This window comes from Stylophora pistillata, chromosome 2 (genome assembly GCF_964205215.1).
Source record: "Stylophora pistillata chromosome 2, jaStyPist1.2, whole genome shotgun sequence".
Taxonomy (NCBI): Eukaryota; Metazoa; Cnidaria; class Anthozoa; order Scleractinia; family Pocilloporidae; genus Stylophora; species Stylophora pistillata.
The window spans coordinates 18,013,169-18,035,633 of record NC_142520.1 but is presented as its reverse complement, the minus strand read 5'-3'; the positions used below and the strand labels follow the sequence as shown (position 1 = coordinate 18,035,633).

General features: G+C 38.7%; 1 protein-coding gene and 2 pseudogenes across 2 annotated transcripts; 1 reads left to right on the top strand and 2 right to left on the bottom strand.

Annotated features, from left to right (window-relative positions):
- Positions 1 to 22,465, bottom strand: part of LOC148737496 (uncharacterized) — a 221,608-nt pseudogene that overhangs the window by 18,823 nt on the left and 180,320 nt on the right.
- LOC148737507 (uncharacterized) lies at positions 1,524 to 4,175 on the top strand (annotated as a pseudogene). The gene is made up of 6 exons (XR_015996310.1): positions 1,524 to 2,344; positions 2,449 to 2,552; positions 2,741 to 2,802; positions 2,940 to 3,013; positions 3,360 to 3,426; positions 4,032 to 4,175. The product of XR_015996310.1 is annotated as an uncharacterized LOC148737507 (transcript).
- LOC148737506 (uncharacterized) lies at positions 9,558 to 10,185 on the bottom strand. Its single transcript, XM_088747806.1, is given in 2 exon segments — positions 9,558 to 9,782; positions 9,784 to 10,185. Coding segments are annotated over 2 exon segments (627 nt in total).

Sequence of the window (22,465 nt, the reverse complement as noted above, 5' to 3'; positions counted from 1 at the left end):
TTTATGATTGCTTGACCCGTAATTGACTTAGGTAAACTTTATTACTTTGCATCTTTATAGACAACCAAGTTCTGTGGAATCCTATCGTCTTTGTAGTTCAAATGGAAATATTTTACCGAGTTTTTCTTTGGGTGACAAATTTTATCAAAGTGTTCTACTTAAGAGGGGGGGGGGGAGTGGGGAGACGATATTAACTTTGACAATTTACGATGAATCGTTCTCGATTTTGATGGTTGTTTGTTTAATTCTAGATCGTTGACGGTTGACTTTTGGTAGGAAGATATCAAAACTTTCTGTTTTTTAACATAAATAATTTCTCCAGTGATTTTCAGATCAAGCATTTCTCTGGAGAAATGCATTGAGGTCTAAGTCGAAGTCCTTTGACAATTGTTAGATCCAAACAATATCTTAATTCCCGAAAGCATAGTCACAGAATCAGGTGACGAAAGAGATTAAAAAGCTGCGGAGCATTACCCTTCGTGAACACAGGCTCGCGCCTGCACTCTCCTGCTCAAAAATGAAAGGAAAATAAATGGGAGGGTTGAAAAATAAATAAACCCCGTTCTGCCTTGCTGGTATGTCATGATAATGTCCTTGGCTAAGAGATTATCCTCAAAATTTGATATTTGCCCTCGAAACTTCGCTTCTCGGCTAAACATTCATTTTTCGGACAATCTCTCAGCCGCGGACATTATCAGCCGACATACCAGCCGCCGGCCAGAAGAGCTTTATTTACCAAATAGCACAGGGATTTTTAAAATGAAGAATTGAATGAGGGACGGTAAACGGTGTACAATTATGATAAATTCTGAAAAAAAAAAAATGCATAAATGTTTCATATTTCCCGCACCTTGCACTCTCGTACTATCCCGGTATCTATTTTATTCGTGAGCTTTTGTGCTTAAAAGATATTGGTGTGAAAAAAAAATAAAAAGATTGGAACAGTTTTCAGAATCTGCACCCGGAAATATCGCTAATTTATTAACTAATTATAATTAATTAATTATATAAATACGATGGCCGGTTGCCATGTAAATTCCTCCCGTTACTATCTTAGAGGTCACTTGACGACTCGTTCACGGCTTGAGCAGGTTTAAACACGAGGGTGCGCTACAAATAGGTTGGCTCCGCCCCATGATATTAGCTCAAATGAAAGAATCATCCAATATTACGACCAACGGTCTAACCATACGTGAAACGGTGTGCTTGGAAGACGCAGTAAAAGTATTATTTTGGGTAAAAAAATTAGAAGATATTGAGTCTTGTTGACTCTCATTCCCATAATTTAGCTTATTTGGATTTTATTTGGCACCAACACATCGTTCGGCCGTTCAAAGTGCGATCTACAGTCGACTATGCAGTCGTACAGTTGTCTTTTCAAAATTCGCGCCGTATAACTTCAGCTTGCATCCCGTAGCCCCTTACACCCATCTGCTGGCTGAGCCTTCAGATTATTCCCATTGAATCTAGCGGTGTCATAAATATTGCATGCGCAATATTATCTGTGGCAATACCTCTAAAGAATGAATAATTTCACAAGCAAGTGCGATTAGCAGCCAGAATTTCACAACTCTAGTGGTTGTTCGGCAACATTCGTAGCTGTCTCTGCTCGAAAAATATTTATTGTGGAATATTTGCGTTATGGCTGACGGAAATAACCCACATATGCCCAAGAAAAAGCGTCCAACAGGTCGAGGTCTCTCGTTATCTTTCAACAGAGAGCTTCCTCGAACTCAAGAGAGCATACTTCTTGGCATTAAAGACCGCGTCAAAATGGCAAAAGGCGCGTTAAATCTAACAAAAGCCACCTCAAGTACACATGATGCGGATCTGATGGAGGCTCTTCTGTTAGCTTTTAAGGAGAAAATAGAGAGGAAAGGACTTGCATGGAGCCAACTGAGCTTATCATCAACTGGAAGCACAGCTAGTCCGGACCCCTCTCTTGTTTCAACACCATCTCGGCCACACGGTTTTCTTTTCCTTCAGCGTCTTCCACTCCATATTCGCGTATTTCTTTGCCTTTCTCTGATCTTGTTTCTCCAATTTCCCCTCCACATGCAGAACATACACCACAAAGAATGCAGATCACTGCGCCTTCAGCAGAGAACGACCCCATATATCTCTGCAGCGGGGGAGCTCTGCGAACTCTGTATTCTTTTTTTTGAAACACTCTCTCCACCGCACGCTGTTATTATGGAAAACTCATCGATTGCGATTTACAAATCTTTAATCAACAAAGCCATGTTGTGTCCGTAACAATTTCATGTGTATGTGGAGATTCATTCAAGTGGCTCTCCTCCTCTATCATGGGAGGATCTCCTCCAAAGTACTATGTAAATTTGAGGTAAGTACCTTTTCGTTTTCAGCTGGAAATTTTCTGAAATTCGCTCTCTCAGTATTCTTGAGTTTTGTTGTACCTGGTCACTTATCTGCCTCTCTTTTTCATAGATTGATTCATGGAGTATTGTTTTGTGGCGTGACAGAGACACAGTACACAAGTTTCTCTGAAGCAGCCAACATTGGGTGAGAGGGAGAAAAAACCTTTCACGCAGGTTAGCAATGCACTTTCTCTAATGCTCCTAAAATCATGTTGTATTTCTTCTTGCAAGCAAATGGCTGTCAACAAGAAGGCAAATGATGATCTCTCTATCAAAATACCTCAAATGGACTGAGCAGTTTTTTATTTGGTTTCTCTCTTACCTGAATTCTAAAATACCTTTTTTTTTAATTACTTCAACAGTCTATTATTCCTTTTTGCAAGCCAGGATCTCTGCAAGCAGTCAGTTTGATGCATGGGATCTAGTAGACTTCTGCAAAGTTCTGCTGACTAGCACATCTAAGCATACAATATCTGATATCAAGTTGTAAACCCTAAGAAATATGTGAGTACAGAAAGGTGTTCAATGTTATGTTTTGATATCTACTGTTTCTTCCTGTAGTGTGTTATTACAGATGCAAGGCATGATTTGAGTAGATCAGCAGCACAAACAACTGCTTCAGCCCTTTCTTTCTCGTAAGATGCTTTTGAACTATTTGTATGATATGTTGAACTTTGATACACTCAATGCTATTCCTAAAAATATTTTTATTTTTACTGATTCTGTTTAGAACCGAAAAAGTTTTAGGAGTCGTAAACTGGAGTAGGGCTAGTGAAACTACAGCAGTGAGCCGTGAAGTCCCTATGACAAAAGAGCTGCTGACTTTTCTAACTGAGACCCAAGGTATGATACATTTGCATCCTCAATAATATCCTACCATTGATGTAATATGAGTATGGAGGACAGAAAAATCCTTTATAGTGTGACTAAAGTAATTATTTTTTTTGTTTGTTTATTTATTTCTCTTGTGTACTTCTGCAGGAAGAACAGTCCCCTCAGTGAGCAAGAATTTCAGGCTAACCTGCTGATTGTTGCTGACCATTATCGGGTAATTTGAATGACTATTTATTGAGAGAATGTGTAGTAGTCATAAGGTGCAAGGAGTTTTTCTCGGGTTACCCCTTTAAAAGAGCGATTTGATGAAACCAAAATTATGATTATTAATTTTTGTTGTTATGAACACATTGTGTTATGTAATTCTAACAAGACAAAGCATAATTCATGAATTCAAAGATTACACAATTTTCTGTAAAAATGGAAAACCAGAAGCATTATACTTACTATTATTAATACTGATCTATTAATTTGTTTTTCTAGAATTTTCTTTTTTTATGACTGAGGGAAATCATGTCAATTGCCATGCAGAGTCACGTTGCAAGCAGAATGGCTACCTAATGAGAAAAAGGTTTTTAGCTAAACCTGAAGGTGTAACTGCATATAGGAAAGCCATTATGGGCACCTCAATATATAGACATGCATATGATTACATGCGGCTAATTAAATGGCACATGCTACTGTATGTTTTTGTTTCTTTGCATGAAAAAGTTTGCCTTTTCCAAATTAACGATGTTGCAGTAAAGGCCTTGAAAGAGTTGCAAAAAATTCATGTTCCAGTTACAGTAAAAGCCACTCAAAATCTGTTACCTTCTGCAGTGTAGGGAAACATACTGGATTGAATCTCTCCATTCAGTGCTGCTCATTTTTGCTGCTAAGTGGATCCATTATGGGGATGACACCTACAACATGCACATGGAACTAGCCATTCTTGATTGGTTAAAAGACTTATACGGTTGTTAATTCTGCACAATTGCTTTGGCACTTTTGGAATGCTATGCTTACTCTTTCTTATTGACTTATTTCTCTTGCAGAATGAAAATGTGAATAGAAAAGTATTGTCTCTGCAGATATACCAACATGCTAGGCGTCCGAATCGCCCGGCAGAGATCAGGATGCTTACTGCAAAAACATTCAAATTCAGGGAAACCATCTGGTCTACCTTTTTTAATCTATATAACTGATTTCCATTCTGCTTACCAGTGATTCTGACATCCTGTGATAACTTTAAATGGGAGCCCAAATGTCTTGTAAAATATGTGAGGTAACCAGGGAAGAATAATTACAGAAACTGCTGGTACTAAGTAGTGAAGCATTCATGAGTATTAGGTAGTTCTCAAGGGACTTTCCATGCAGTTTTATTGATGTTTCCACCTCTTAATTTTCTTTTCAGTCTATCTAGGATAGGTATGCTATTGGATGGGGCATGGGATTTTTTTGGCTGCCAATGCAAGCTACGAAACCATTGACCACTTTCATAAATGGCTGCCAGATTAATATTCTTTTGTTTAAATTTAAATTAGCCATTCTGGCCTCGCTTGAGGTAATGTATTCTTTTGAATCTTGTACTGGAGAACGAGGCCAGAAAGGCTAATTTAAATTTAAACAAAAGAATATTAATCTGGCAGCCATTTATGAAAGTAGTCTATGAGGGGCCAGTTTCTTCAGGGTATTTCTGAGAGAGCCATTAATGATTATCAATATTCAGAAGATGTACTGAAACAGTCTGTGCCACTTAAATATATAAATATTGTCTGTAAACACAAAGTTAATTTTATTAATACTGAAAAACAAGTCTGGCTGCTATGTAACATTAAATGTATTGGATTTCACTTAAGGTTACCCAAGCTCAGGTTCTCAGATGATAATGTTGACAAGTTTGTCCCCAGTAAGATATAACTTATCACTGTAGTCTCATCTAAAGTTCTGCAATGCCACTGAGGTAAGAAGTGTAGTTAACAATCTAACTTTGACGACAGTACCTGGTTTAAAGGAAGCTTTACATAGCAGAGGATTAAGCACTGCTGGTAATAAGGAAATTCTAAGTGCCTTCAAGGTGCATTGGCTTGGGAAGGGTAGTTGAGTTATTTTTTATTCAACAGTTTGAATCTCCCAAAATATTGGATGTAAAGAGAATTTTTCTTGGTCAATTTGGTGCACAACAAGGCACACTTACTACGAGAATGATAACTAAGCTCTCAACAAATTCTGTGTACCAGTAATGTGAGTAATATGCCGACTTAATAAGAAAAGTATTAAAATTGATGCAAAATTATTTAAATTAGCTATGTTGTAAGTTGTCACTGATATCACTTGGTATGCACTGATATATTACATACAAAAGTTAATAAACTATTTTTTTTTTTTAACAGACTTCCATTTTAGAGGCAGGGATTCTGCTCTATTGTATTTATGGAATTTTGTACATAAAGGTTTGACTACTAAGCCCTTTACATGCTAACAACAGTAGGAATATTCTCCATACTGTTCTCAATACATTTTTCAAGATGCTGACAAGGAGAATTTGTTTAACAATCAAGAGCTTCTTTAGCTAGTAATTATTTCCTTCATTCTTGTGACTTTATGTTTAATTTGGGGTTAATATTGTAAGAAGAAATTAGATGCTGGTCACTGTTAGGGGTCAAAGGGTTAATAACTAATGACTCAGCATTTTGCTTGTTATGTTGACACAATGCATTTGTTTTAGTAATGGATTTGTCTTAAATAAAAGCTATAAAAGGTTGCAGCTTGACAGTTTTAAGAGCAGGATGAAGTATACATAGATAAATGAAATTTGTATTTAAAAGGAGTAATTCTCTATACTGCTAGGATAATTGCATAGATGAATCAGACATCATTGTTAGTCAAATAATTAACAAGCTTTTAGCTGCTATGTTTAGGTAAAACCATACTTTTATCTATTTACTCCAGTGTATTTCTTTCTACAGGATATAAAGATTAAATTTTAGAATATATGCTTGTATTAATAAACATATTTCCTTCAGAACTTTGTTTCAAATTACATTCAGGGTTGTCATTCTTTTACTATATGAAAGTTTCGTGACAAGGTCTTACCACACATTAGTAAGTCTTGCTGTTACCTAATTAATTGTTAAGCTAGATCGTATTCAAATGCTATAGGTTTTGTAAATTTGAGTCTTTTCCAAATCCTTCTCGATCACAGCGCAGCACGTAAAATGAGGTTGTTACCCTTTGATGTTTTACTGAATAAATAATTTGAAGAGGCGTAGTTTGCGTGACAACAATAATTGACTCGCCGCTGTAACTTTGAACCACGCGACCATCCTCCGGAATTTACTCGAAGTGCTGCTTCTTGAGAAAAGTCTCTCTCTTAAATCTCGCCGGAGACCAAATTTCTCTGCTGTGTCGAGCCTTTGGAAACTGAGCGTGATTTTCTCACCATTCTTAGTCTCTCATCCCATAGTTGGGTTCCTTTTCTGCAAAACGAACCCTCCTTGCGCATTGTTTCTCCGCAGAAAACTTCATCTTGGTATTCCAAAACCGGTCTCCTCTCTCTGTCTCATCCTCTATGCCTAAATGCCTTAAACATAGTTTGTTTGATGTGTTCGCGCTGTTATTATTGCCGCCACTTTTAAATAGGCCTTTACTTTTCGTGCCAACTGCCGCTGACGATTTCTCCGCCAGCGCGCATCAGAGTTGCGGGAGGAAAACCCTAGGCAACTGACCATCATTTGCTTGGGTGCTAGGAATTCATCTACAATGACTGATCTGCGGCTCAATATTCCTGATTTCCATGCCCCATATCCTGAGCCACCTCTGCCGGATCTGCTATGATTCCAGTGCGTTCTCCTATTTTAAATTTGTCTTCTCGGAAGGCCTTCTGCTTAGCAATAAAATGGGAAGCCTTTCTCGAAGATCGCAATGCCCATCTCTGCGGCAACGCCTGAATTATTTACTCTGCAATCTCAGAGGTGGAAATAAAGGTGTGTGCACTAGATCCTTCCTGATGTTTTTCAAAGGCATCTTTGCCTTGTCGAGAAGCGAGTGCCTTTCCTCTGTAAATATGCACTTGCCGTACTGTATACGCAGTAATACATTGCAGTGGTGCTGAAAAGTACTCACGCACCCTTCAACTTAAAAAGAAAAAAAGATCGGCGGGTTTGTTGGCAATGGATGCAACTTCTCTTCTTAAACGATGTCTGCTGTCTTTTCTTGAAGAGGAGACTGCTTTTTGTCAAACAAAAGGATGTCTTAGAATTCTCCAAAAGAAAAGTAACTGTCGGGAAAGACTGAATCTCTCTCTGAACCCATCAGTTTGAACAAAAAGAAAGAGAGGATAAAAAGATGGCCTTAAAAAATGACTATAAATAAAGCGCGTGAATAATTAACATTTGTTAGAAGTGAGCAAGAATTATAAGAAAAGAATGCCAGTGCATTGGATGCAATCCGAGAACAGCAGGGGGCAGTTCACCATAGTAACTTGTGAAGCGAATGCACAATCCATGTTTGGCGCTAATGCATGGTATGTACAAATTCATGAAAAATACTCAAATTAAAGTTTAAATATGATAAACATATTGATTTTATGGTTCATTATCAGTTTCAAATTGTATCCGTATCGTACAGGACGATTTTGCATTTGGCTTGTTTTCTTTGGAAAATATCCGCTAACGTTTTAAATATCAGGTAACCTGGGCAACAGAAACAACGAAAGTTGAGCTAAATTAGCTTTCTATCCAGAGTGCAGCAACGATTTCTCGCCCCAAAACTGCCGGACGTCTTTTAAACGTGCGCTCTGTTGATTTTTCACCTCGGATTGCGTGACAAGGAATGGCGTGTTTTGACCTCTGTGTTAATTTTCTTTGGGGTCTTTAAATTTAGTAGTCTTGAGTAGCCCCAAAATTGTATTGGATTTTTGTGAATAAGAAGCCTTGTTCTTCGCTGGATTAACTTGGTATAACCCCATGCCATGTACCAAGGTACGATTTTACCATCTCAATTTTGCCATTCCTTTGTCCGCTTAAATGAGTGGAACAATGAAAAAACCCAAAATTGCCCAAAAACTTAGTTCGCGACGGAATTGGCGACTGTGATATGTCAAACATTCCTGGCCCACTCCACCAGTCGAAGTGAACACAAGAGGGGTAAAAATGAACCATGTTCGATGTCCAGAACACGTCTTGAGTAGGAACGTTTCTTCTCATTCTCATGCATACGGTAAATCTACTGCGGTTGCAGATTTCTGTACGATTCCGCGTTTGGGTGACAAACTCGAATATCGAAATTAAATGTAGATCGATTGTGTTCCCAAAAACCACGAGCATGAATGTCTAGCCTTGCATCTTGCGCCATGTTGGAACCACTGTTTAATTACCCTCCTGCCGTGTCTTGGTGTTGGGGTTCGATTTCCACATCTTTGCAGACAATTTCTAAAAGCTCAGCTTTTAAGTCTCTAAGTTTGTTGTGGCGCTGTATAATAATGATAATAATAATAATAATAATAATAATAATAATAATAATAATAATAATAATAATAATAATAATGATAATACCAAAAACAAAATGGCTGCTGAAAGACTTATACCACGGGGATTTTTAAAATTAAGAATTGAACGGGGGACGGTAAACGGTGTACAGTTATGATAGATTCTGAAAAAAAAAAGTGCATAAATGTTTCATGTTTCACACGCCGTACACTCTCTTACTATTCCGTTATCTATAATATTCATGAGCTTTTGTGCTTAAGATTAAGATATTGGTGTGGAAAAAGAAGCTTAGTATAAGTTTTAGAATTTGCACCCAGAAATTTTTGTAATCGTTGCAGATATAAAGAAGTAAAAATCATTTTTGTTTAATTAATGAATTATTTTATTAATTGTATGAATACGATGGCCGGTTGCTATGTAAATTCCTCCCGTTGCTATGTTAGAGGTCACGTGACGACGGGTTCACAGCTTGAGCAGATTTATGCGTCAAGCTAAAGAGCACTTTTCAGTCGTTTATTTCACATTGGATAATGCTTCCCAACCTTTTTTTTTTTCTTTCATATTGAGTGGCTATGGCCTTTCACTTCTATGGCAGAAGAAAGAAAAATCAGCCTTTTTGACTGACTGCTCCACGAAACCACTCGTCTAAGATAGGTACGCTATCGGCCAACAACGAGCTTTCAGAAGCCAAAACGTGAACGTAACCGTTGTGATTTCGGTATTTCTAGAGTCCTGGGACTACCATTGAGTAGTTCCTTTTGCTAAAAGAATTTCCTTGCCTCCGGTGATGAATAACCGAGCAGGAATCCTGTAGGTGTTGATTGCAAAGACTAAGATAATAAGACAGAAAATGCGAATGTTGTGTAGAGCTGCAGAGCTATCGATCATAGCGCTGCATGTAAAATATGGTCGTTACCCTTTGTTGTTTTACTGAATAAATCATTTGAAGCGGGGTAGTTTGCCTGACAGCAACAATTGACTTGCCGCTGTAACTTTGAAGCACGCGACCATCCCCAGGAATTTTCTCGAAGTGCCGCATCTTGAGAAAATTCTCTCCCTTAAATCTCGCTGGAGACTAAATTTTCTCTGCCGTGTCGAGCCTTTTGCAAATTGAGCGTGATTTTCTCACCGTTCTTGGTTGTTTCTGCGCTTGCCCCGTAGCCTTGTACTAAAACCCAGATATGCTTAAAGATTTGAAATGGCATAGATAGAATGATGGGCACCATGAGATCGGTCATTTTAGAGCGAGCGAGTTTTGCATTAATAGAGAACCCGATTTCCTTTAGGAAGCCATCCACCAAGGGACACACAAGTTCCAGCTTGTTGCCCGTAAGTTCCTCTAAGACGGGATTGTAGTACCTATGATGTAATTGTGTACGCCCGAAAGGAACTAGGGGAATTAAAAGCACATGGTCGAGTGTCGAGTTGAATCTGTTTTGTGTGCGTGTGGTTGAATCCGAATGTTTCACAGACCGTGAAACACAACAGGGATCAAGGTCTCTCATCCCGTAGTCTATACGGAGTTGGTATTCCAAAACCGATCACCGGTCTCTGTTTCATCCTCCATGCCGAAGTGCCTTAAACATAGTTTGTTTGATGTGCTCGCGCTGTTATTATTTGCTGCCATTTTTGAATGGGACTTTACTTTTCGGGCCAACTGCCGCTGACGATCTCTGCGGCAGCGTGAATCAGAGTTGCGGGAGGAAAACCCTATTTTCTAGACAACCGAGCATCATTTGCTTGGCTGGTAGGAATTTATCTACAATGACTGATATGCGGCTCCACATTCATGATCTCCATGCCCCATATTTTGAGCCATCTGTGACAGATTTGCTTTGAATCCAGTGTGTTTTCCTATTTTAAATAATTCTTCTAGGAAGGCCTTCTTCTTAGCCACGGTGGACGGGCAGTCTTTCTCGAAGATCGCAATGCCCAGCTCTGGGGTAACGCCTTAACACTTTACTTTGAAATCTGAGAAGGGGCAATTTGGACTGTGCACTAGATCATTCCTGATGTTTTTCAATGTAAAGCATCTTTGCCTCGTCGAGAACCGAGTGCCTTTCCTCTATATTATACACTTGCCATACTGTATACGCCACTACACGTTGCAGTGGTGCTGAAAAGTACTCACGCATCCTTCAACTTAAAAAGAAAAAAAGATCGGCGTGTTTGTTGTCAATGGATGTAACTTCTCTCTCCTTAAAAGATGTCTTCTGTCTTTTTTGAAGAGGAGACTGCTTTTTTCAAAAGAATGGCTTAAAATTCTCCAAAAGAAAGGTAACTGTTGGGAAAGACTGGATCTCTCACTGAACCCATCTGTTGAGAACGACTCAATAAACTCGCGGTTAAACTCAACGTTTTACTTTGTTTTGACTAAGAAAAAACACCTCCGTGGCGAATACTCGGTCTGAACAAAAGGGGAAAACTCCTGGAGCTAAGTAAAAGTACTTGAAATTTGATCCCTGTCTAGATACGGTACATGTAACACAACGTCACGTTCTCTTGAACTCCATCAGTTTGAACACACAAAAAAAGAGAGGATAAGAAGATGGCTATAAAAGATGACTATAAATTACGTGCGTGAGAAATTAACATTTGGTAAAAGTGAGCAAGGATTATAAGGAAAGAATACCATTGTTTGTAAAATTGTGGCCCAGGACTTGTGGGTCTGTATGTCATGCAATCCGAGAACAGCAGGATGCAGTTCACGGCAGTAACTTGTGAAGCCAATGCACAATCCATGTTTGGCGCTAATGCATGGTATGTACAAATTCATGAAAAATACTCAAATTAAAGTGCAAATATGGCAAACATATTGATTTTATGGTTCATTACCAGTTTCAAATTGTATCCGTATCGCACAGGACGATTTTGCATTTTGGCTTGTTTTGTTTGGAAAATAACCGCTAACATGTTAAATATCAGGTAACCTGAGCAACAGAAACAACGAAAGTTGAACTAAATTGGCTTTCTATCCAGAGTGTAGAAACGATTTCTCGCCCCAAAACTGCCTGACGTCATTTGAACGTGCGCATTGTTGATCTTTCACCTCGAATTGCGTGACAAGGAATGGTGTATTTTGACCTCTGTGTTACTTTTCTTTGGGGTCCTAAAATTTCGTAGTCTTGAGTAGTCCAAAAATTGTATTGGATTTTTGGGAATAAGAAGCCTTGTTCTTCGTTGGATTAACTTGGTATAACCCCATGCTATGTACCAAGGTACGATTTCACCCTCTCAGTTTTGCCATTCCTTTGTCCGCCTAAATGAGTGGAATAACATTTGACGATAAAAACTTGCGAAAAAACATTGCTTGTAATAATAATAATATCGTTTATTCAAACCTCTTGCAGAGAATGCTGAATTACAGGTTTATAATATTAACAAGAATTATAGGAGAAAAAAGGGGGAAAACCGTACAAAATGCATTAAACTACATACAAGTAAAAACAGCAATTACATAAAAAATGATAATACTTAGATGATAATAATGTTTATTACAAAAAAAACCAGTATGATTAAACTGGCAAGTATTTGACTATCACAAAGTTCTTAAAACGATCGGTGGACTTTTTTGAGTGATAGTGAGTACGATTTGGTCTTAAATTGTAGCGGTCTGAAGATTTACGAACGTCGGCATACATTAGAGTATAAAGGGGGTTGTCATTATAAATAAGACTTATTAAGGATTCACAGGCAGCATTACGGCGTGCATCAAGGGTTTCAATACCGGCTAGCATTTGGGTCTCTGAGTACGAATGACCAGGCTAAATAATGGCGAGAGCACGCCTATGCACTGACTCTAAGGTCTTAGATAATTAGCACGGTAAATTGGCAAATGCAGTAGAGACGTACTCAAGTATGAAGCTGCCTTAAAGCAAACAACCGTCTGTTAGCCTTCTTCAGCAGGTGGTCAACATGCGTCCCCCAGGAGAGGTCATTGGACAATTTGACGCCTAAGAGCTTGAACGACGAGACATCTTCTATAACAGCGCCCCCCGTTACGACGGGGGAGCCTTGTAACTATTATACTGAAGGAAGTCAACAGTCATGCACTTACATTTAGTAGGATTAAGGCGCATGTTATTGATGTTAGCAAAATTTTGGATGTCATGCACAAAGAAGTTAAGCACAGAAGGAGAATTTCTTGGAAGAATTTCCATGATAGTTAAGTCATCAACAAACTTGATACGCAAGCCCCAGGAAGCCATCAGGTCATTAACCATGCAAACAAACAAAATAGGCCCTAAACGGGTACCCTGTGGTATCCCACCGCACAAAGCTTGGGAAGTAGAACTGACCGTACCTATGCGCGTAACCTGAGATCTACCTTGTAAGAAGCACGCAAGCCAACGTACCAAACTGGCGTCTAGATTGAACTTTGATAGTTTTTCTATGAGGATTTTATGGTCTGCTAAGTCAAAACCCTTACGAAAGTCCGCGAAAAACAATCTCACAGCACAGTTCCCTTTATCGAGACCTTCGAGAATCAAATGGAGTAGGTAAAAAAAGAATTGTTCCGTACTTTTGCCAGCAACCGCAAACTGCTTGACGTCAATATTCGCTAGTATGGAAGGGAGAATCCTGGTGAGCGTGAACCCTTCTAAAAGTTTGGCCACTTGACAAGTAAGACTGATGCGGCGGATGTCCTCTTCTATTTTCATAGGTGGTGACGTCTTAGGCAGGGGGCGAACAATCGCTGACTTGTGAAGGGGAGGGAGGTACCCCTCGCTTAATGACGAGTTGTAAATGTCGGCAATAGCGGGAGCCAAATCAAAAGCGAAGGTCTTAAGAATAGAGTTGAGAATCCCGTCAGGCCCCGGCGCTTTCTGGGTCTCGACTCTGCGGAGCGCGACATACACCTCCCGTTTGGTCACAAATAAATGACTTGGTATCTCATCAACACGTATGCGCGCGATATCAGCCGATGTTAAGGGGGAGAACCCTGACGTTAGAGGCACAAAAAGGTCATTAATATTTTCTGCAAGATCATTAACTGTATCTACAGTCTCTGTATCTATAAGTTGACTATACCATAAGCCCTCACTACACGAAACACCTGACAAGTTCTTGATCGATTTCCACCACTTTCCAACATGCGCGCTCTTGAGACTTTTAACTTTGTTTTTATAGAAGGCCTTTTTACTGTGCTGAATAAGCCGCTGAACATTATCACGCCAAAGCTTAAACAGAAAGGAGTCTTTCCCATGCTGCGCTAAATATCTCTGCCGTTTCTTGATCGCAATCTTGATCGCGTTGGTTATCCAAGGTTTATCTCTTTGATGGACCTTAAATGTTTTAAGCGGGAGGAAACAGTCAACAGAGTTCATAAGAGTTTGATGAAAAAACTCAAATTCATCAGCATAGGATCTTAAAGAAAAAAGGCTGTCCCAGGAAAATGACGTAAGCCACTGGCCAAAATCTCTCATACGACTATGACGCGTGTCGCGGCGAGTTAGTGTTCTTTTAGCCAGGGTGGTCTTAAAGACACGCGAGTGAATATACACACTGAAATGGTCGCTGGATCCAAATTTCGGAAGCTGTTGGGGAACTGGTAATAGCTTAGGCTGATTAGTTAGGCACCAGTCTAGGGTGCCTGTGTCTCGCGTGAAAACTGATACTATTTGCGAAAGTCCGCACGTGCGCTTAATATAGATGTCCGAAACATTGGTCGAGTTTGGGTTGAAGTCTCCTGAGACTATGACCATACATTCCGGGTGGTCCCAAAGGTACGCATCTACTACGCTTTGAAGATGATTATATAATTTCTCATTATCTGCAACCATTGCGTACGGTGGATGCTATATAACTCCGAGTAAATAAATAGAGATATGGCGAGGGAGCCGATGAGGTCTTATTTGAAGCCATAAGGTTTCCGTAAGAGTGCCACGAAGCTCAAAATCGAGCAACCGCTTACATGGGATGTTACATTTGACATGAGCGGCTACACCGCCAGCATGGGGTGGCCGGTCATTTCGAAACAGAATATAATCCCGCATATTTACAACAGTGTCAGGAATTTGCTCTGATAGCCAAGTCTCTGCGACACAAATAACATCAGCGTTTTTATCTTCAGCAATGCACTCTAATTCATCCACTTTCGGCTGAAGCGATCTCGCATTAAAAATAAGGCCCGACGGTAAAGAGGCTGGGAATCGATGGCTAATAACAGGAGCTAGTTTGTTTGCTTTCTTGACCGGGATAAGATTATGTAAATTCCTACAATGAAATAAAGCTTTATCGAAACGCCGCGGAACAATGACTGGAATACTCCTGGATAGCTTCACTCTCTTGCCAGATCGCTTGCCTCTATACCTAAGTATCCCACAAGCTCGGAGGCCACCGAAGAATGATCGATCGAACTTCAAAACATAGTTCCGGCGTAACGATAACAGCTCACCTCTCGAGTATTGGATGATAGGGGAATATCGGTTATGCAGCTTAACATTGTAAAATTTAAAAACGATAAAAAGCTATAGAAAGCTAAAATCGACGACGTTTCGACGTTAACATAACGTCATTATCAAGTCAAGACTGTATAAAAATAACTTCTATCAATACTAAAAACGAACAATAAGGGAAAAAGAATTTGCGTGTTAAACAAAAAGTTTAGCACGTATGGGGTCCGTTTGGACGTTCAGATTAGGTTTTAATTTCTTAATATAAAGCATTTCAAACACTAAACAATCAAATTCACTTTGATACTTTCTGAGAATCTTAGAATGACTATCATTCAAACGATCCCTCCTACCATGCGCTTCATGAAAATGCTTGCCAATTCCCGAATTTTTGTGTTCAGCGACGCGTTGAAAAAGGTGTCGGGCCCTATAGCCGACATAATGTGCATCGCACAGATCACATACAAAATGATAAACAACGCATCGCTGATTAAAAACTGACGGCTTGGGTTCTTTAGGTTTTAGGTCTTGTTCTAATTTCTTGCTTACAAAAACTGGCTGCAAAACGAGGCCAATCTTATTACTGAGATCACACAGTTGTCTCCGAACAGAATTAGCTGAAACCTGATCTTTGAATGGTAGATTAACTGTGACTCTGTTGCTCTCGTCAGCAATTCTCTCCGCTGTCCCTACAGAAGGTTTACGAGAAACAAAATCGGAAATAACAGAATCTGTAACACTGCAAGGGTAATCAAGACGGCTAAAAATGGAGCGCAATTTCGCGCATTCTCTTCATTAAAAGCCTCTAATGTGGAGGATAGCGCATAAGCGCGGTGTAACATTGTCTTTAATAAAGAGTATTTATAGCGTTTGTCAGTATGACCGTGAAATTGTAAAAGAAGGCAATATTAGTTGGCTTTCTATAGACTTGATATTCAAGTTTTGTTCCATTCTTGATGATAACAATGCCGATAAAAGGAATCCTATCATCAACAGGAAGCTCCATCCTGAACAGTAAACTGGGATGTAAGGCATTCAGGGTAGTAAGAAACTTAGTGGCAGCATCAGTATTTGACATTCTTACAAGAGTATTATCAACGTTCTTCTGGTCAAATGAGGCCAACATTGTCATTCATTGTAGTTCTCATAATCATCCAAGCAACACTGAGTAGGGGATAAGGGGTGGGTAAATTAACAGCAATGGTTTGGAGCGGGAAATATTGGAATAGTCATATGAAACGTATACTGAAAATAGTTTGTTGAAGATTAAATAAAACCTGTTTTATTGTGCATGCGCACGCACAGAATCATACTGGATACGATCAGGCTTATTTCGCAAGACAGAGGGAGGGAATAAAATTTGTATCTCTGCTAACTTAGCTGAAGCTTTTAAAATAAAAAAAAAACTGACATAGTAGTCTTGCATTCAAGCATATTTTATGATTAGTGATGTCCGCTCCTAAGGGTGGATAAGAAGATTATTCCAACACAGATTTGTCTAAATCAGAACAAGCAGAAAGTTTAAATGTTTTAAATATGGCTGCTATCATATTTTCATCTATCCTGGGTCTTTTTTTCGCTATTGCGTTTGAACAATTTTCTTTAAATTTACACCTGAAGCTAAACAAAATATTTCTGGTTCAATATTGAACACCTTTTTAATACGTTGAATGTTTCTACCGCCTCGCGCAAAATTAAAGCTTAAAAGTAAAAGGCTTGGAAAACAACAAAATAACTTGTAATGAAAGGAAACAAGGTAACCAAGTTCTTCTTACACTGTAAGTTAAGAGTCTGAAAAAAGTGTAATGAAGAAGCTTTCCTTTTGCCTACTATCGTTTCTTTTGCCCAAGCATTATCGGGGGCCACTATGTTGCATTCTTTTTGGAAAACAAGTCACCTTTTTCTGCTCTGCCAACCGTAAAACTCCCCTCTTCCACCCCTTACGAGTTTCTCGAGCCCAAATGATTGGAGATTTTTTTTCCGTGTCTTCTGAAAACTCCGATTCCAAACACAACTAATCTTCTCACGCTGTATTTTCTTCGGTCATCGCTTTAAATATTTTTTTTAGCAAGTAAGGAAATATTATTCGAAAAATTGTTCGCATTGTAAACAAAACAAAATATCCCACGCGGTATCACGGCTCTAATACAATATGAAAGATGTAACATGTGATGATATTCTACAAGATATATACACTGTAAGTGTCATTGTCGCTGATTATATGTCCTTGGGCTGACTTTAAGTTGAGAAATGAAAAGGTTATTAAACAATATCTCTTACATTACTAATTATATTCTTCTCATGAGAGTCTCAGATGGGTTTATTCAATTTAAATTGATTCTCTTTTTACCATAGTCACCTTATTTCTTGTAAAATTGAAAGACTCAAGTACCTCTTACGTATATATTTGGTCACAATATATCTGAGGCGTTATTGATTGGCGTAATTCATTTTCTATTGGTAGAGATATTGGGCTACAGCCTCTTTTCCTTTGAACCTTCCGCCCATGCCCCCTACAAAATACTTTGACTCCACAGCAGAAAGAGGATTATCATTCATTTCATGTCTTGTCCTGGTAACCCGTAAAGCCTTTTACCGCGAATAGGACGCTAGAGAGTTCACGCCGGCAGAATTAAGCGGAAGTGGACGAGTTTCCTCCCCCCTAGGATGGAAGAAATAAGCCTCCAGTGGCTACGCCACTTTTCATCCCGCCCCCTTCCTCCCACCCTTAAACTCGAAGGGTAACTAGGCTAAGAACCGGTGGAATGGGTTGATATACATATATCATAACGATTGTCTGATTGAGGACTACAAAGTGTGGCCTTATCTATCAATATGCTATTTTGAACAATAGTACATTTTTTTTTAACTTTAGTGAATATGTCTGATCATTTTAGTGTAGTAACTGTTACAACTATCTCTTCAACACTTTCGTTTTCCCTGTGCATTGTCCTTTTACATTCCCTGCAGGGCTAAAATTAGCAGGAATAGTCTTCACTTTTAACTTACAGATATCTTAGGTTGGTATTCTTCATGAATATCTCTTTTGGTAAGTCCTCCAACTGGTTGTTGTACAAGAACTTTTCAACAAATGATGGCAGTTAGTTTGTGTAACTTGCGTTCAGCTGCATTGCTGATATAAATACATTATCGTTATCATCAATACCTTCAAGTCGTGAGAAATGTTTTGGGTAAGAAGCAAAGCTACTAATACTGCTAGAGATTCCTATTTTGAGCCAAAGGTGTCCACTGCATTATTACATTTCGTTGATCACGCGGAGCCGATATATCAGACATCCATCCATGCAACATGTATTAACCATTGGCCAATCCTATTTTTTTTAGAATCCACAGGGGGTTCGTGCTTTCTTTGGTGGCATTTCCTTTATCATTAAGAATTGAACTGAGGACACAGTCATTTTGTCAAGGAGCATTTGAAATAGCGTATCAATTTTTCGTAAAAAGGTGCTGCGCAGTAATGCAAAATTAAATCCTAACCCTGTGGAAAGGAGCCAATTAATTTACAAATGTCTTTCACACGATTTCTATGATGATATTTTGGCCAATTTACGGTTAACGGATACATAATATTTTCATTGTCGGCAGTGGAACCAACTGACTCGCATAATTGAGTTGGAAAGCACGAAATAAGGACTCTAAGCCTTTGATCTTTCTTTTGGAAATACGGAATGTTTAATTATTTTCTTCCTTTATTCCGCGGGCTTTGAAAATTGTGATGAGTCTATTACAGCCAATTTCAAGTCTCTACATCTACGAAGATTTCCTTGCTCTATTCTGCTCCGTTTATAGTATTTTCGACAATTTGAATATTTTACTAAATATCATCTCTCGAACCTTACTAAGGCGTAAATCTTCAGAAATGATAATTACTGCCTGAGCACACCGCAACAAGAGACTATAAACTGAGAAAACTTATCCCCGTGACCCATGATGTATTTGAAATGTCGCGCCATGCTGGAAGTTATTCTTATTTATACCTTCCGTGGATCATCATATTTCAAAATGGAATTTGTCCGTGAGTGAAGAGATCTCAAGTTAGATAGAAACTGTCAATAGGAAGTAAGAATAAAATGGCCAAGAGATCTTTCGGGACGACAGACTTATTCAAAACAGTTTTTGATTTGCTGTTAGAAGTGAAAAACGTACGAATTTCTTACGTGTACAAAGCCCACGCGGTAAAATTCATCATGCTTAGATAGTTGTTTACTTGCCTTCAAGGTCAGAGTTTGCGCAGCGTTATGTTGAAAATTCTGAAAAACCTCGATTTGACGCGAAGTCTTCTATTAAACAATACTTTTTGAACACATTGTCACTCGAACATAATATTTACCGGGCCATCGAATCGTCAAATCGTCGCTATGCCCTGCTTGAAGTCCGAAAGTTCGGTTTTAACTTTACGTTTGTCTTGGTCAAACCACATTTGCCATATAAAGAAACACTTCTCACAAAAAGTTGGTACCTTAAAACGTATGCGGAAATAGATTACCCCCTAAAGTATTAGATGACATTTATTTCAAATTCATTATACCAGCAGTAACATATGCTATAGTTGTGTGGGGAAATCGTAGTACTGCTATACTCAACTCCTTGAATCCTATACATGAAAGAGCAGCTGGGCTAATTCATGAACAAGATAATCTTCAAAGTCTTAATTGGCTTCCCATGTCATACTTCTACAATAGGCGTTTACTGCTGTTCATGTTCGATGTCATCAAAGATAATGTTCCTCACAACCTTGCATCTTTATTTACTCTAAAGTCCGGCAGTAGATCTTCTCGAAGGGGCAGCCAATTTGTTATTCCACGTGTAAAATATGAAGTTGGCAAACAATCTATTCAATACAGGGGACCAACAATTTGGACATTTCTTAATAGATTAATCAATATAAATGAGACAATAAGTAAAGACAATTTCGTAGATTTTCCAAGGACATCAATAATCTCTCATTCAGAGCTCCATTTCTAGTTAACAAACATAAGGACTATGTATATTTTTAACTTAATTTTATCCTCTACATTTTATATAATCTTAACTTATTTTTCTTTATACTTGACTATCTTTTAACACCAATATTGTTATAATATATGCGCATATGGACTTTTTATAAATTTTGGATGCAGGTCCACATCAGCCCTTGGCTGCTTTATCAAATAAATGTATGTATGTATGTATGTATGTATGCATGTATGTATGTATGTACGTCCATAATTCGCATCGCCTTAGAGAATCGTAGTGTCGTTGACTCGAGAGCTTATTTTGTCACCTTTAAGACCTTGATATCCATTCTTTTCCAAGCAGAATATTCTATAGCATTGTTACTTTACATTCTGAGTTCCACAAGGTCTAACTCGATCGCAAATGAACGAAAAATCCGACCTGAAAATTGTGAGGGTAAGCCGCTCGGACGTCATTTTCAAATTTGATCATATTGAATTTTCGTGATAGCATACATGACAGAGGGCAGGTGCGTACATACGAACGTACGCTCGGTCAGTCACCTGACAACCAAACGAAAAGAGGTTGACCATATTCCATGGGTATGGGGCTCTGCCCCACCTGTGCTTCGCGCGCGTAGGAGTCCCGCTATCATTCTCAAGATATCAGGTGGCTCCACAGGTCTTGTAATGCTCTTATCCCTTTGGCCACTTGAACACCCAAGGGTGATGTGGTTTCCTCTTTAAAATAAAGTTTCAGTTCAGTGGAACAGAAATTTCAACAGAAATAGATAGCCAAATTCAAATACGGTTATTAGGAACCAGATGTCTCTATGGGGGCTTTAAGGATTCAGAAAAGAGCTGAGCTGTTTTTTCCTTTTTTTTTTTATTTGATCGATCGTGCAAAGAAGAATAAACAGAGCTGAGAAAGACTGAAACACAGACATAGAATACTGAACTACATAGAATATTCTTGACCTGATAAACCTTCGGGTTAGGGATAAGGTTAGGGTTAGGGTTCTAGGGTTAGAGTGAGGGTTAGGGTTTAGGGTTTAAAGTTAAGTTTTAGTTAGCGTTAGGGCTGGGTTTAGGTTTAGGCCGTTAGTCTTGTGGTTGGGGTTAGGGATAGGGTTACATGAAACAAACGAGTGAGTAGGGGAGGGTATAAATCTGCCAAGGGGAGGGGGTCCATATTTGCTAGTGGATATGGACTGGGGGTCCAAATGCAACTTGAAACTTATGAAATGTAGTTTAACATTAATAGTCATTGTTTTTTCAAAGAGCATTTGAAGTAGCTTTGCAAATGTTCCTAATTTTCTCAATCTATTTAATTCCATTTTTAAATGACCTTCACAAGTTTTCTATGAGAACGTTAACTTTGTAGGGATGAAGTTTTCCCTGAACCAATACATTTCCTAGTTTAAGTGTTGATACAGCTTTTTTGTGATGTATAACCTAAGCTGATTGTCTTTTACTTGAGAAAAACGGGTAATCAGTAATGAGTAATCACAAAGGAAAGTTAAAATGTGAGAGAGAAATTGAAGATATGTAGACAATGAATGGCACGGGGTGTTAAACCAGATGAAGGGGAGAGATATATACCTAAGGGCTAGGGGGAGGGGAGAGAGGTCAAAAGGTTGCATTTTACTTACACCTCACCTCCCTCCACCCCTCCCCCTCAATTTTCCAACCTAAATGCTTCTGTTTGTAGCTGATAGATTGTTGCCCTGATCTTCTGGTATTCTCACAAATGCGATATTCATTACACGCGTTCCTTGAACAAATATAAAAGTCAGCGACAAAGTCCAGAAAATAAAGTACACTTGAAAAAGTTGTATTATTTTCTCAGGTACTGATATGAGATGCTAAAATATGCAAGTTATCAAACTCGGCTACCCAGTCTAAGAACTCATATTTTCTTTTTGGTTTGACATCTAAAGGACCTGGATAGGATAGAAAGCTTTAGTCTGGGACAAAACTAATTGAGGCACATTCGGTTTTTTTTTCTTTTGCTTTCTTTTTCTTTTTCGTCTAGTTCTGAAAAATCTGGACTCTTTACAAATGTTTTTTCTCCCACTCTCTTTACCTGTTGTGGTAATAATAATAATAATAATAACAATTTCTATTTATATAGCGCTCGTATCCTGAGCTCATGGCGCTTTACAACACTGCGTGGGGGACTTTACCAGACTGCTAAGCAGTTCACAATCCATTAAAGGTAAATCTAACAATGCCCCCTCCTCGCAATTCCCAGTAAACCGACCAGACCACATCACAGTAATTTCGTGAGTGGGTTCTTTAACGTCCCCTGGCTAACCAAATTAACTAATTAATAGATGCAGGAGACGGGACCTACGGTTTATTCGTCCTTATCCGAGAAGACTAGAATGTCTATCCATTTCTTGATGTTATAGAAAGGTAGCACATTCTTCTCA